The sequence below is a fragment of the Ursus arctos genome, unplaced genomic scaffold (genome assembly GCF_023065955.2).
Source record: "Ursus arctos isolate Adak ecotype North America unplaced genomic scaffold, UrsArc2.0 scaffold_2, whole genome shotgun sequence".
NCBI classification, from domain to species: domain Eukaryota; kingdom Metazoa; phylum Chordata; class Mammalia; order Carnivora; family Ursidae; genus Ursus; species Ursus arctos.
In genome coordinates, this window is record NW_026622874.1 from 62,499,539 (window position 1) to 62,514,389 (window position 14,851).

Here is a 14,851-nt window from a genome sequence, read left to right on the forward strand (position 1 = left end):
CAGGGGCCTCTTAAAGTCATTCTGTGGCCACCGAGCCCCGAGGAGTAAAGGAAGCGCCCAGGGCTGCTCTCACCATCTCCTTCAGGGTGATAACACGACCTTTGGTGCTCTCTCCTCTTGGCTCAGAAGGAAGAGGCAAAGCGGAGGCCTGAGAAGCTTGGCTTGGCTCACTCAGTGCACTGATTTTACCTGAAAGGGGTAGGACAGCTCAGTCTGAGGTTAGGGTCGAGCAGGACCTGCCCTGATTTTGTGTCCGGCCATGGGGTTTGCTAACATGGCTATACGTAACGGATGATCTCCGCTAGGTCAATGTAAAACTGTTCTCTGGCTTGTCATTTTTAATGTCTATACATTAAAAGATTGATACATAGGAAAAACGAATACTGCAATGAGTTCATATTTATACTTTCATTTCGAGTCTAGAACCACAGTTTTATTCATTTTTCTTACATCAATCTCTTCTCCCCCTACAGAGAATCCCAGTTACTGATGAATGAATATAATTATGTATTCACTCATCCCATACTCTACCCTATATTCCACTAGACCATACACGCAAGACAGGCTTAGAACAACACCAGCACTGTCATGAGCAATATGATTACCTTAAACAATGTAAGTATTGTTTTCTGACCCTAGGGTATATCCCCTGGAGATAAGTAAATTGTTATGCTTTAAAGTCGCTGGAAATAGCTCCTGACAAACGGTTTGTCCCCAACTTGATCAAGTGGTTACGGGTATTGTTGGGTTTTGCTTTCAATGATCGGGAACTGAAGCTCTTGTTTGTTTGATTTATAATGATACAAAGTGTCTTCATGGAACAGGACACCCCAAACGGCTGCGTAAGGGGTTCAGCACATTCTTTCCCTAAATACCAGTGATAATACTGGACATAATTTTCTTTCTTTTTTTTTTAAAGATTTTATTTATTTATTTGACAGAGATAGAGACAGCCAGCGAGAGAGGGAACACAAGCAGGGGGAGTGGGAGAGGAAGAAGCAGGCTCCCAGTGGAGGAGCCTGATGCGGGGCTTGATCCAGGATGCTGGGATCACGCCCTGAGCTGAAGGCAGGCACTTAATAACTGCGCCACCCAGGCGCCCCTGGACATAATTTTCTGAATAAACCATTTCAGAATTCTGGAAAATGACCGAAGGCGTGCAACAGATTGAGAAGTACTTTGTTCAAAAGCTGCCTTAACCTCACAGCAAGAGCCACGGGGCGACCGAACACAAGGCTGGTCCCGCCCCACCCCTGGCGCCGGGACTCCAGAGGCTGAGGACCCGCAGTCTTGCTGTCACCAGAAGGGTAGACCCAGTTCGGAGCTCCACAGAGAGGGCCTATGTCCAGGGACTTTGTAGGAAGCGACAGCAGCCGGTGGCCGAAATCAAAGGTCAATTCCACTTGGGGCAAAGACTAGAGCCACCAACGTGTCACAGACGTCAGGGAGATGAGCTAGCCATGGTGGACCTCGAGCTCTCGCGTACTCCCAGAGGTGTGGCAGATGGTGCGCATACTAAGCAGAGAGCACAGCGCCCCACAGTTACCTGCTCATCCTTGGCCAGACGTGAAGCTCTGCACAGACAAACCAGGAGGCAGGGCAGATTTGTAAGCTGCGTGCACGGTAAACGTGCGCGCCAATCCACACTCGTCCCCTCGACCGAAGGTGTAAGCCTTGCCCATTTAAGGTGTTGTGAAAACACAAATTTCAACCAAGTGAATTTGAAGATGTAATTGGCTTCATCGAATCATTCATGAACTGGGCAGCATCCCGTCTAGGAAGTAGAGGTGGGAGTGACTCGGAGGAAGGTGGGAAAGAGGAAGAAAGAGAAGAGGGGAGGGCGGGAGGGAAACAGGGAAAGAGATCTTCTTGCAGGGACCACTTTGCAGTGTAGACAAAGACCCAAGATTTACGTTGTAGACCTGGAACTAATATGTTTTATACCAGTTGTCTCCTCGGTAAAAAAACAAAGTGAGTAGGGCAAACTGCAGGGCAGGCAAAATCCGCAGAATTAGTCCAGGCAGGGGACGAAACAACAAAGCAACTTTATTCAAAGAGCCTCTAACTAGAAACAAAACAAATAACCATCAAGGAATGGATGAATAAAAAAAAAAGTGGTATATTCATACATGGACTCAATTGAGCATTAACAAGGAATGTGGAATGACTTAACAACCGTATGCTAGGTGGGAAAAAAATACCTAGATACAAAGAGTACATACAGATTATGTCCTTTTAATACAAATATAGAAAAGACAAATCTAAGCTTAATCATATCAGTAAGCACCCCGGTAGTTGCACGGATGCCCGGTTGGTGGTTTAGCTGCACGTGGGGACAGGGGAATCTGGGTAATGGAATCTGCTGTATCTTCATTGTGGTTTTGCTCACACAGGTGTATTCATTTGTCAAAATGAATGGAACTGCACACTTAAAACAGATGCGTTTTATTGTAACTAAAGGATCTGTCTATAAAGTTGATTCCAAATTCCTAAAAAGAAACAAAATATTGTACCCAGTACAAAGGACATAGACAGACTGAAGAAGTAGACATCGCACCTCCAGGCTGGTGGGTACGGCCCTGACTATTTCCTCGCCCACCAGTTTACAAGTGTGTATGTCTGTCTTGTGTTCAGTGCTTGACAAGTATTACTTGAATTAGTGAATGAAACTTAAAGGAAACAAAGTCCAGACGGGTGTCTGAGACAGCGCCACCCTTTGGGGGGCTGTTTTCCATATACATGCCTTGCCTAGATCCCATCCTAATCCTGGGGACCAGCTCTCTCGTTCCTTTTTGTTAACCATTCAGCGACACGTCTGCCCCCCTGCCCCGCAGACGTGGCCTGCGCGCTGTTTCTCTTCGTGTTTAGAATAAGTTGGAGAGAGTCGGCTCATTGTATTTCTAAAGTAAGTATGGCGAGGAGCAAAGCTGCATTTTTCCTTCAGAATTAGGGAGGAAGTGAGGGAGTTAAAGGAATGCGGGATTTCCGGGCCAAGGAAGAAACACTGGAACAAGAAGGGAAACGTCAACCCTTCAAGTACTACAACCATGTCAGGAATGAGCACCGCGAAGAAAGCCTATCAACATGACAGTGAACCCAACGTGGATATGGTTTGTTTGGGTTTGACTTTCACTGAGCATGAATTACATGCAGGAAACGCACCTTCGTCAGGACCATTGTCTCAACGGAGCTTGCACACCGGAAAGGGAAGAAAGACCCAAGGGACCGCGCAGGGTAGAGTGAGGTGCATGTGCAGCCGAGCTGAAGGGCTTCCCACCTACGGATTGGGGAACACCCCGCAGCAGGGGAATCAGAATGGGCTTCAAACGTGGAGGACTATTGAACAGACAGACATTACTAGGAAGGCATTCCATACAGACTTACAGAACTAAGCTAGTCTGTGCGAACAAGTGATTATAAAGCGGGAACAGGAGAAAAAAAAATAAATGGAAGGCAGAAAGAATGGTATCGTCACTCTGTGGTCCTAGCTCCTGGGCCACTGGGGAAGGCGTGGTGAGGCAGCTCATGGGATGTCCTCATAGGAGCTGTGGAAGAGAAATGGGAAATACTGGGTGCGTCGGAGTTGGCAAGTAAGGCTGAGAGGAGTGTCAGGAGACAGAAGCTAAGAGAGGTAAATTGGAGTGTGAGATAAGATACTGGGAAGAGAGGAAGAAACACAAAGAACCCACCAGCGCTTCTTAAACCACAATGCAAGGACTATCAGAAGAAGTAGGGTCACGGTCACGGCCAACAGGATCAAATACACGGAAAGGTGGTGTCCTGTGGGTATTGGAGAGACATACTGATGTCATTTTCTACCCACCGCCAGTTCTACTCTGTCCACTGATGTCCCCCCATGTCAACATACGCATTGGGGATGAGTGCTATCTTCGACCAGCCTTGTCACTGTGTTCTCACACCTGCTCAGGGAAGGGCACCCCATCTCTCCCTAAGCCTCTTACATCTGAGCGCCCCTCGCGTTCCACCCCTACATTCTTGAAATCACTTGTACTCATTCCTTCCTGATATTGTGTTCACCTCATTCTGGCATCATGGAAACCTTCTCTTCCCTAACCTCTCTGCTCGAGAACCACCTTCTCACACCTACAGACGCCCATCTTACTCACCCCAGTAGAGAATGATGTCCTGGCCGCCTAGACTGCTGTGTCTCACTCGGCACGACAGGCCAGCCGCCTTCTTAGCCTCCACGTCCAGGGTCACTCGGAGATACCACGTGCCATCAGCATGGGGCAGGACGTCGCCTCGCTGGGTGCCCCGCTGCTCCTGCTCACCCCACATCCACATCACCCCCACGGGCTTGGGGTAGAAGCCAGAGACGTGGCACACCAGCAGCAGACGGCCGGGACCGGGACTGGGGCCAGCGGACAGCCAGGCCTGTGGCCTCACTGCAGAAGGCATAAGAGGTATTCAGATGGGGACTCTCACACACAGCTCAGGGGTCTTTAACCACATCAGCATGCACGTATTACCTTGCTTTAGGAAACGTGTCCTCAGAAACCCTATCCCTCTTGAATTCCTCTTTGTCCCAACTTTGAAAGAGATGGTGGGACAGGGCAAGACATGTATGGAAGTATCTTAGAAGAAGGGGCTGTACGAACCTTGCCTCTCGTAATCCACCCTCGCTGCATCGAAGAGACCCAAGGCAAACCGGGGACAGGTGCTTGTGAGGAGCCTGTGGACTGTTTCCTTGATGCCTTCGTATTGGTTCATGAGATCACACACACTCTGGGCTCTGCTGTCACCCTCTGGAGCTGGCACCCATGACATGTTTTGGAAACTCAGGAAATGTGACCCTTCATAAGCTGCCTGTAGGAAGCTTTCTGCAATGTCACTAGAATGTAGCTCACAGCCAGCTCTCACCTGTACTTCAAAAGGATCTAGGAAGAAGGAAGAAGGAGAAACAGATTTGTGGGGGGGGGGGAATGAGAAAAACAATAGAAGAACTTTATTAAAAAGTGGAACAAGAAGACTTTATAGGGGTGTAGGAGTAAGCCAAAGATGTGTTTGATCAGGAATAAGGAAGAGAATTGATGGAATGGGGAAGAGGCTGTAAGGGATATGTGATATGTGCCAAGAACCAAGAATTTGACTTGAAGAAGTCGGGGAAATGATAGGTGAGCTGCAGGTTGGAGGGTGAGGGCAGGGGCCCAGGAACCCCTATGAAGGAACCGCAAATACAGCTCTCCAGGGCACATGACATGGGCCATAATGGTTGTTGGGTTGTGGACATAGACCTTGGAAGATACTGAATGGAGGAAGAGACCATAGTTTAACTGAGGGGGGACAGTTGTGTGTCTCCGTGTTTTACCATAGAAGGGAGACCACTGGGGAAAGATAGAAATGCACAAGAGAAAAAGAGTCAGAAGAAGCAAGGGTGTAGGAAATCTTGAGGAGTCAACATCTGGAATGACCCCCAAGAAGTTTATGCATGAAGATTTTTATGGTGGGACAGGAACCACGGGCAGTGGTCCAGAAGGGCATGAGGATGTTTCCCAGAAACAGAAGAACCTTCTGAGGGCTTCCCTTAATGTAGTGGACTGAACTTACATCCAAAGTGCAGTTGACTGGCATATTCTTGAGTCTCCCGAGTTAATCCAATGAAGTAGACCCGGAACAGCAATTCCAGATCTATCAGTTCCTCGTCGCTGAAGTTGCCCTTAGACCAGGTGTGCAGGAAAATGATGGTGCCAGACTCACTCTCCCAGCCATGAGTCTGCACGTCACCCAGCCAGCCTGAGCCCTGATGCTGTGTCCAGGATTGGTTGGCAAAGGATGAGATCTGGATGATGTGGAACAGGATGTGTTCCTGGGGGGCTGTGGGTAGTGGAGGGGTACAGAGTCAGGTAGTTTAAGGGAAACAGAGGTAAGCAGGAAGGAGGAGATGGAAAGTGAACCAGTTACAAGAGAGACGAGAGAAAGAGAGAAGGAGGGAGGAAGAGAGAGAGGGAGAGACAGAGAGAGAAGGATGGAGGGAGAGAAAGAGAGAGAGGAAGAGAGAGAGGGAGGGAGAGAGAGAGGGAGAGAGAAAGAGGGAGAGAGAGGGACAGAGGGAGGGGAATTGAAAGAAGGAGGGAGGGAGAGAGACAAGTTATGACTAGGTTAATGATGGCATTTCCCTCATCTGGGGCCCCATACTCACCCCATCCTTTCAAAGAGTAAACCGTACCTAGAGACAGGAACCCTCAGGGCGTGAGCAGTCTGATGACCGGAGAATTGTGGTCTGTGTTGGGAAAGGAGTGAACACCCCACCCGGATCAGGGACTGGGCAGCCGGCAGAGCTCTTACCTTCGGCGCTGTCACCCCCCAGGAGAAGAGCACCCAGCAGGACAAGCTCCAGACACAGCATGTCACTTGCAGACGTTTCTCAGCAAATCTGCCCCTCAGTGTTTCTGTTCTGACTTCCTTCTTCCACCAACAAGCCGTGCTTTCCACCAACTGCTAATTGAAACAAAAGCCGGTTTGCTGCTCCCCCAACCTCCAGCCTCCTACTCGTGCCCTCATTTCCCCATGAGCTCCGACCAAGACTTTCCTCCTGCCTGGCTTCCAGCTGCTCTCCTTGTCCTCAGCCTCCCCTCTGCCTGATGCCCTCCTCGAAGTTGTGCGTGACACTGGATGGTCTCTGCACCTCCCAGGGACTCGAGTCTCACCTTTACAATAACAAACAGAAACCACACAGTGTCGCCAAGCCCTGCTTGTTCTAACAGATCAGAGTTCCAGTTTCTCCACCAGCTCTGCTTCAGTGTCCCCTCCTGCCTCTTGTCTGGACACTCCATCCTCCTCTTCCCCTTTTCAGTATCTTCAAAACCCCCTCTTTCCCATCTCACCCCGTGTCCCTCCGCTGATCTCCTTCCCTGATCGTTGCTGGCTCCCCTCTAAATGGGAGAACGTGCGTGCGCAGGTCTGCTGCTGTCTCCCCAAGCACCTGTGTAAACCACAGCCGGGTCGCCACTGTCCTTAGAGATGAAAGTGTGGCCGCCCCAGAGTGTGCAGGACCACCAAAACTATAAAGCATAGGCCCTCCTCTTGAGTTTAATTTGCATATTCACTCACCAGAAAGTCCCTCAACACATGCTTGGTACCAAGTAGCTTAGTAGGCATGTGAAAATACAGAGATGGACAAGTGTATTTAAACCGAGACTTGAAACGCGTCGTGATACCCGCCGTTTCAGGGTCTAGCATCCCGGACACAAGAACAACATTCTCCAGGGGGGCGTTCCGACCGCCTGGCCCCTGCGGTGATCCTTATTTGAAGTCTTGGGAGGGGGCTGCGCTTTTCAGCCTGAGGATGTGCTGGACAATGTGTCCAGCGAGGGACTGGGGGGGGTCGGAGGTGCGGCTTTTCTGGGAGACACCTGCAAGGGGAGGCTGCGAACGTTCTCACGGACGGCAAGTGCTGTGATCTGATGAAAACGCATTGTCCAAAAAGAGAGGCATGTGTTAATGTTTGAAGATATGTAGGTCGCCCGTTTGAGGAGTGTGATGGTTCTGACTGGTTAATGTGTGTGAATACGTGAGTGCCGATTTTTTAAAGACCCAAGCCATACGTCATCATAGCGCCCTTTAATAACTTCTAGAACTCTCTGAGCGCAGGCCACACTTACTTAAATCCCATTTGCAGTCGTTTCTCTTTCATGTTTGTCCCAGTCAGCGAGCTCTTTCTACTACGGCCACAGACACGGGGCCGTTTCTACGGGCCACGAACTCCTCCAAGAACCACCATCCACGGTTTCCGCCCCACGCAGACCTTGCTCACGCCCCAGATCCCGCTGTGGCCTGACTTCTTGCCCACGGCCGCTCTGCTGTTAGGAAGCCGCAGCCCACACACGCTGTATGATTAACACATGCCCCGCAGGAAACACGCAGCCCCGCTGCTCCCTCACTGTGCGGTCAGGGCCGCCGCGGTCCGGGCAGTGCAATGTGTGGTGCGGCTGCCATAGGCCCGCTGCCCGCCGCTCAGCACCTGCCCCGGGGGAGCCTCTGCCCCGGATGGCAGCCCCGAGACAGAGGCCGCGTGCAGTGTGCTGGTGTCAGAGAGCAATCCTCTAAGATTTTCAAGTTCACTTATGACTGCAGCCCAACCCAGCTACACTGGTTAGTATTCTAGAGCCTGTAGAACCAGGTAACTAGTATCCATTCCCCCTCCTGAGCTCAGAACCACATAAGGTCGAGAGAGAGCGCATAAGATTATCAGTCAAATTGTCAGCTTGGCTTCTGCAGCTTCTAGAGAATTTCCCTTACATGTGTAATCCAAGTAATTTGGCTGGCAGTGAACTCCCCATGAAGTGGTCTTAGTCTTATAAACTGATTACTTGTGTCCCCCCCCCCCCAAAATGCATAGATTGAAGCCCTAACCTCCCCCCCACCACAGTGTGGTTCTCTTTGCACAATGGGACTTCTCAGAAGTAATCACAGTTACACAAGATCCTAACGGGGGGTGGGGGGGTCTTACAAGAAGAGACACCAGAGAAAGGGCTCTCTCTCTCCCTCTCTCGCCGTCCCTGGGCACCGAGGAAAGGTCCCATGAGGAGACAGCAAGAGGGCAGCTGTCTGCAAGCCAGGAAGAGAGGATTCACTGGAAATCAAAATGTCTGGACTTGGAGCCGCAAGAACTTAGAGAAGGTGACTGGGTGGGTCAGGCCGGGCTCACCCGCCAGAGTCTGCCCAGGACGGAGGAGACCAGGACAACCCTCTGGGCATGGGAAGAAGGCGCGGAGACCTGTTTTCACCCGGTTTCTCTCCTGGACTCCCACGTGTGATAATCCGTGTGGTGGCCACAGGAAAGGACACAGAGTGATGAAGGGAAGCAGGAGTATGTGGGGAAACTCGGCTCAGGGGAACGTGGAGAGCAGGTGCAGCTTAGCCCAGAAGAGGGCCGTGTCCAGCCAGTCACCCAGACAGAAGCTGGCGACCTGCGTTCCCCGGAGCTGTCACCTGCCTGCTCCCCGCGCCCTCGGCTGCGTGACCTGCCTCTTCCTCTCTGACCTCATTCGCATCTGCTGGAGGGCGACCTGACCCGGGGTAGCCGAGTCCCCTGCGGGCCCCGCAGCCCTCCCACCACCACATCTACTAGGCGCTCTGCCTCAGTGGCCACATAAGTGTAAACCTGGTCACATCAGGCTTGTGCTGAAACTATTTCAGTTACTTGCACGAGGAACAATCTAAACCCCTCCTGAGTGTTCAGGGGGGAGAGAAGGAGGTTAGAGCGCCTGCGGAAGCGCACAGTCCCAAAAGGATGATCTGAGACGGGCAGAGCCTTCTAGGATCCGAGCACAGCCAGAGGAGAGGGTCTGGGCTGTCTGGGGGCGCCCAGTGCTCTGCCTCAGGCCCCAGCCTTCCCCAGGCTCCCTCTGCCTGCCTCGGTGGGGCCCAGAAGTCCTCGTCCTTGGCCCTCCCCCAAGGTCACCTCCATGGGTGATGCTCTCCCCTCAGAAAGAGAGCTCTCCTCAGCTCCCCACCGTGAGCCCAGCTCACATGGTCTCACCCCTGCTCTGCCCTCCCCTCCCTGCCTAACCTCACCCTCCGCCCACTTCCCTGTTTGAGAAATTTCACTGCCTCCCACAACCACATGCCTTTTACCGGCCCTTTCATTTCCCCATGAACACGCCTTCAGGTCATTCTCCCCTTCCTGGCTCCCAGCACCAGCCCTGCCTCTGTTCTGTGTCTTCCTCCGGCCCCCCATCCGCAGCGCTGAGGGCAGGACAAACCCCACAGAGGCCCCTGCAGAATGCACTGCCCCCCCCATCCGCAGCACAGAGGGCAGGACAAACCCCACAGGGACATGTGCAGAAGTCGCTGCTGCTGCTAGTCTGTTTCCCACCACGACATGTCTGATGGAGAGAACCCGATGGTCTCTAATCTGGCTTCAACTGTAACATTGTCGGACTTGGTCTGTGTTCGCGCTCATCTTTACTTACAGAGCCTTTTCTTTCTCTCTTTCTGGGGTCTCATTTCTCACTTTTCTATCTCGTGTCCACATTGTTCTCTATTTACCCTTCCCCTGAGCTCCGAGCACCTCCCCTCTTTCATCACCTCTCCTGCCTGGCTCCCCATCCATTCATTCAAAGACCTAGCATCACGTTGGCTAAGATCTGAGAACCAAGGCACTGCCTTATCCCCTGACCCTTAGATTTCTGTGTGTCGTTATGTAGAAACAGTACATTTCTTTGTTTGTTTGTTTGTTTTTTGCCAGACAGAAGCCAGATATTTTTGTAAGAGCGAGGCTTGCAGTATCAATTTTTACAGTCCCACCCCCCATGCAAAGCAAAGACTGACTTTATATCATAGGATTTAGAGTTAAAATTTAAAAATGGCCACTTGTTTGCATCAATGACCATCTTCTTATTGACATCACTTCATTTTTCATTTAAAAAAACCCTTAATCCTTTGACACTTACAAGGAATTAAGTACATTGAACTGGGATTCTAATATCATTCTGCTTATGGTATTAATTTTACTAAAATATTGTGCCAAACTAGGGCTAAGGATATCATTTTAAAGGATATTTTTGAAAGTACCCATTTGACTTTTATTTTATTAAAAATTCAAATTAGCACTATCTTTAAAAAGATAGCATATCTCTCTCATGAAAAGACTGGAAGGGGGTGTGGCATTCTGTTGCATGGGGACTTGGTGGCTAGCTTCCTCTTTTGTTTCGGCGGGTGGGGGGGGGGTTGAATGTTTTGTTTTGCTTTGTTTTGTCCTGTTATGGTCTCTACCACACTTGGTCCTCATTCTGAAGGTCACCCTGTATTCTGAGGTGGTTGCCACCATCCAGCCAGAGAACATGAGAAAGGAGGAGGCTGGGCACACCCACTTGCCCCTGGTTCCATTCCACGTCACTGAAGTTTAAATTCACAGGTCAGACCGCAGACACACACCCACACCAGCTCACAGGGGGCCTAAGGAGGCAGCTTCGATTCTGCCTAGCTAATAAATGGGGCTTGATTTATTCTAGAGGAAGCGAAAAATAGATTCTGGAGACAACCACTGGTCTCTGCCACGGAGCCCCATTTGACAAGTCATCTGCCCACTTACGCACGTGGGTATATGGTTGGCGAGCAATTTCGCTTCGATAAGGTGATTGGTAATAACATTGCTCGAAGCCCAACGACCGTGGGTGGTTTTCTAGGGACACTTCATACCCAAATTAGGGCTCATACCTGTTCCTGCCTGAGGTCTCATCTGGCATTCTCGCTGAAGTAGTATTGGTCGTACGCTGGGAACGGAAGGAGTCATAATTAGGCCACCAAGTGCCTCTGTCTTAGAGTAGCACCAAAATTTGACCTCAAGAAGAATCTCGGTACTCCCCTTGGATGCCGTCAGCTTCCTGGGAGCAAATCTGGGATTCAAGTGACAGTCTTGGAGTAGACCTCCAAAAGCCGTGAGAAATGTCCAGTGACCAATCCCACCGACAGCTCAAACTGTAGCCAATTCCTGGCTACTGTTCTGCATGTAACAGATAATATAAAATTGTGGTCGGTGAGATGTATGTTAGAGTTTGTGGTCTAAATGTCACTGCTGCTCAAAAATCATGAGATCAGTTTGACACAGACAATATGCTCATTCCTACAGAGAGTGTCAAATCAACCCTTGAGCTTGCCAGAACGTGGGAGAGAGGCATGGCCGGCCCAGATCCTGTTGTGTTGTATAGACTTACTTTCTTATTTTTCATGTAGGCTCATATAATCACCTTACTTTATTTAAGAGACTGAAGCAGGCCTAGGAAACTCGTGAAACTGATGGAACAAACTTTCCCGAGAACGTTGTTCACAGCACCATATAGTTTCTTCCGTCTAAGAACTGATGGGAGAAATTTTTTTGTGGCCTGAGGACCAGGAAGAGCTGTACTTTTTCCGAATGACTTACCCGTCTGTATCTTTCTAGGCCCTGCTAGACCCTGTCTCAGTCACCTCAGAGCCTTCTCGTAATTTACAACCTACGTACGGCCAGGCTTTAGGGCATCATGACGCCTTTTAAAACTTACCCCATTCTCGGCTTCATCTTCCTTTACCAGCCATATATTTTCTTGGATTCTATTCCCGTATTATTATTGATACACTTTTAATCTTACACGCATGATTTTGTAAGTAATGTCAATGACTAGCCAACAAGTTACTGTGAACTGAAGCATGGGTTCCCAAGCCACTTGATTCCAGGGGGCTTCCAATGTTTTAGGAACAAGAACACGGAAGCTTTGTTTTTATCTCCACTGCCACCCGGAGGCAAAATATAGAAATCTAACCCAATCTGTAGCCTTCGGTGATTACAAAAACCCTGACATTTTCAACCAGAGCGTTTTGATGTCGCACATACTTTGATTCTGTGCTTAGAAATGGAAATATTTTATACAATATTATATATTTTTATGTTTCTTTGCCCTCGTGTTTTATCCATGGTGCAATCCATTATCCCAATTCAGTCTCCACTCTATAGAACCTGATTTTTTTTTAAAGATTTTATTTATTTATTTGACAGAGAGAGAGACAGCCAGCGAGAGAGGGAACACAAGCAGGGGGAGTGGGAGAGGAAGAAGCAGGCTCATAGCGGAGGAGCCTGATGTGGGGCTCGATCCCAGAACGCCGGGATCACGCCCTGAGCCGAAGGCAGACGCCTAACGACCGAGCCACCCAGGCACCCCATATGGAACCTAATTTAAAAACGTTGTCCAATGTTAGTTTTGCTCCTTTGTGTTTTGTCTGTAGAATCTGACGTGCGGAAGGTTGAACTAATCATTCTCCTCCGTCTGTGGGCCCTGGTCGTCCCTTGGGCTGAACAGCCTTCCCCTGTAAACTTCCAGGTGTTCGTCCCCATTCCCTGCTGCTCCCCACATTCTCCTGTTGATGTGCTGTCCTTCTGTTTCCACGTGTTCTTAGAAGGTGTGGTGCTTGGATGTACAACTTCGGTTTCCACCAAAGGTGTCATGCTCTATGCTTCATTCACCAACATATCTCACTGAACACCGTTTTAAAGACCTTCCCGTAGTGCTCTGTGTAGAGACCTACTTTATTTTTAGAATTCCAAATACCTGTCTCAATTTTCCACCATTAATTTTGTTCAGTTTATACTTGGTTAATAAGAAAGTTTTAATTTTGCAAAGTAAAATTCAACAGCTTTTATTTTTTATTTAATTTTTTCCCCCAAAAAGTCCATCCACTTTTTACACTTTGTGGCACCAAAGCGACAATATGCCAAACAGTGGAACAGTCCACGTTGCCCCCATTCCTCCTGGACACGCCCATTCCTGTTCCCTAAGGGTGGAGAGCCCAGGACCCTTGCTCAGCAGGACCTGACTTAGTTCCAGGGCCCTGGGAGGGACCAAGCCCTGGGAGCCTGAAGCTGGCGGGGAGGGACCCCGCAGCCCCCTCAGGCCCCACTGCTTCAATGGAGCGGAGTATATATATATTGGGGGGGGGTGAACAACTACCACAGGCCATTTCTTTCCAAGGCTCTGCAGTTTCCAGTCTGGGAACTTAGTTTAAGAAATAATTCCCCACCAATGGGTCATAAAAAATATTCTGCTTTGTTACATGCTACTAATTTTGTAGTGTTGTCTTTTGCATTTATGACTTTATTCCATTGTCAATCAGTCTTTGCTCTACTTTTTCAAAAATGACTTAGAAGTCATCTATTCTTCTATATAATATAAAAAAGTAAGCTTAGTATGTACCTCCAGAAATCCAACCGGAATTTTAATTAGGGATTTACAGAATTATAGAATAATTTAAAGAGAATTATAATTTTTTATAATAACTCCATCTATATAACTCCAATTAATTTGAAATATTTTTATGATATTTAATAGTTTTTATAATTTCTCTGTAGACTTCTTGCATATTCTTTCTTTAGCTAATTCTTAGCTCTTTTATACATTTTGTTGCTATTATAAATGGGATCTCATTTTACCTTACTTGTTCTTGTTGCTTGTATAAAAAAGTGCTGTTGATTTTCTAATATTTATTTTGTGCCTAAAGAACTTGCTACATTTTGGGGCACGTGGGCAGCTCAGTCAGTTAAGCGTCTGACTCTTGGTTTTGGCTCAGGTCATGATCTGGGACCGAGCCCAACATCGGGCTCCCGGCTCCGTGCAGTGTCTGCTTGTCTCTCTCCCTCCTCCTACCCCCTCTCTGCTCACACTCTCTGTCTCTCTCTCTCAAATAAATAAAATATTTTTTTAAAAAAAGAACTTGCTACATTTTTATGTTAGGCCTAATTGTTTGCTTTTTACTCCACTAGTTTCTAGGTAGAAATCATATCATCTCAAAAAAAAAAAAAAGATAACTTACTCTCTTGAAATCCTTATAATTTTTATTTACATGTTAAATTTTTATCTAGATAAGTTCCTGACCTCTCTTATTACTCCCAATATTTTGGTTATTTTTAATTTTCTTATATACAATCATATGATCTGCAAATAATTTTTTTTCTTTAACTTCTATTTTCGTGCCTCCTTATTTCCCTTGCCTTGCTGGATTACGAAGGGCTTGTAGTATTCCACAGAAGGATGAAGATTCTAGTGGGCGGGCATCTTGTCCTTGATTCACTGGAATGTTTTTCAACCTTCAGAATCAAATACGTGTCATAAAGGCTGTTTGCAGCCACGTTTCCCTCTATTCTGCATTGTTCAGGTTTTACCAGAGGTGACATTTAAATACATCAAATTCTTTTTCTGTAACTCTGGAGATGATTATATAGCTTTATTTTCTTAATCTGTTAAAGTAAGTGATTCTATTAAGAGATTTTTAATAGTAAACAGTTCTTGCATTCTATGGATAAATCCCACTTCATCTGGTGCTGGTTTCTGTTTGCAAATATTTTGAGTCTATATACCTA

At 48.2% G+C, this 14,851-nt stretch overlaps 1 protein-coding gene across 1 annotated transcript; it reads right to left on the minus strand.

The window, feature by feature from the left end:
* Positions 1–2,026: 2,026 nt before the first annotated feature.
* LOC113246651 (T-cell surface glycoprotein CD1c) lies at positions 2,027–6,779 on the minus strand. Its single transcript, XM_026487299.4, has 7 exons — positions 6,669–6,779; positions 6,307–6,459; positions 5,569–5,835; positions 4,620–4,898; positions 4,128–4,406; positions 3,690–3,780; positions 2,027–3,545 (listed from the first exon to the last, which is right to left on the minus strand). The coding sequence occupies exons 2-7, from the start codon at positions 6,365–6,367 to the stop codon at positions 3,524–3,526; spliced, it is 999 nt and encodes a 332-aa protein (XP_026343084.1). The 5' UTR covers positions 6,368–6,459; positions 6,669–6,779; the 3' UTR covers positions 2,027–3,523.
* Between the last annotated feature and the right edge of the window lie 8,072 nt (positions 6,780–14,851).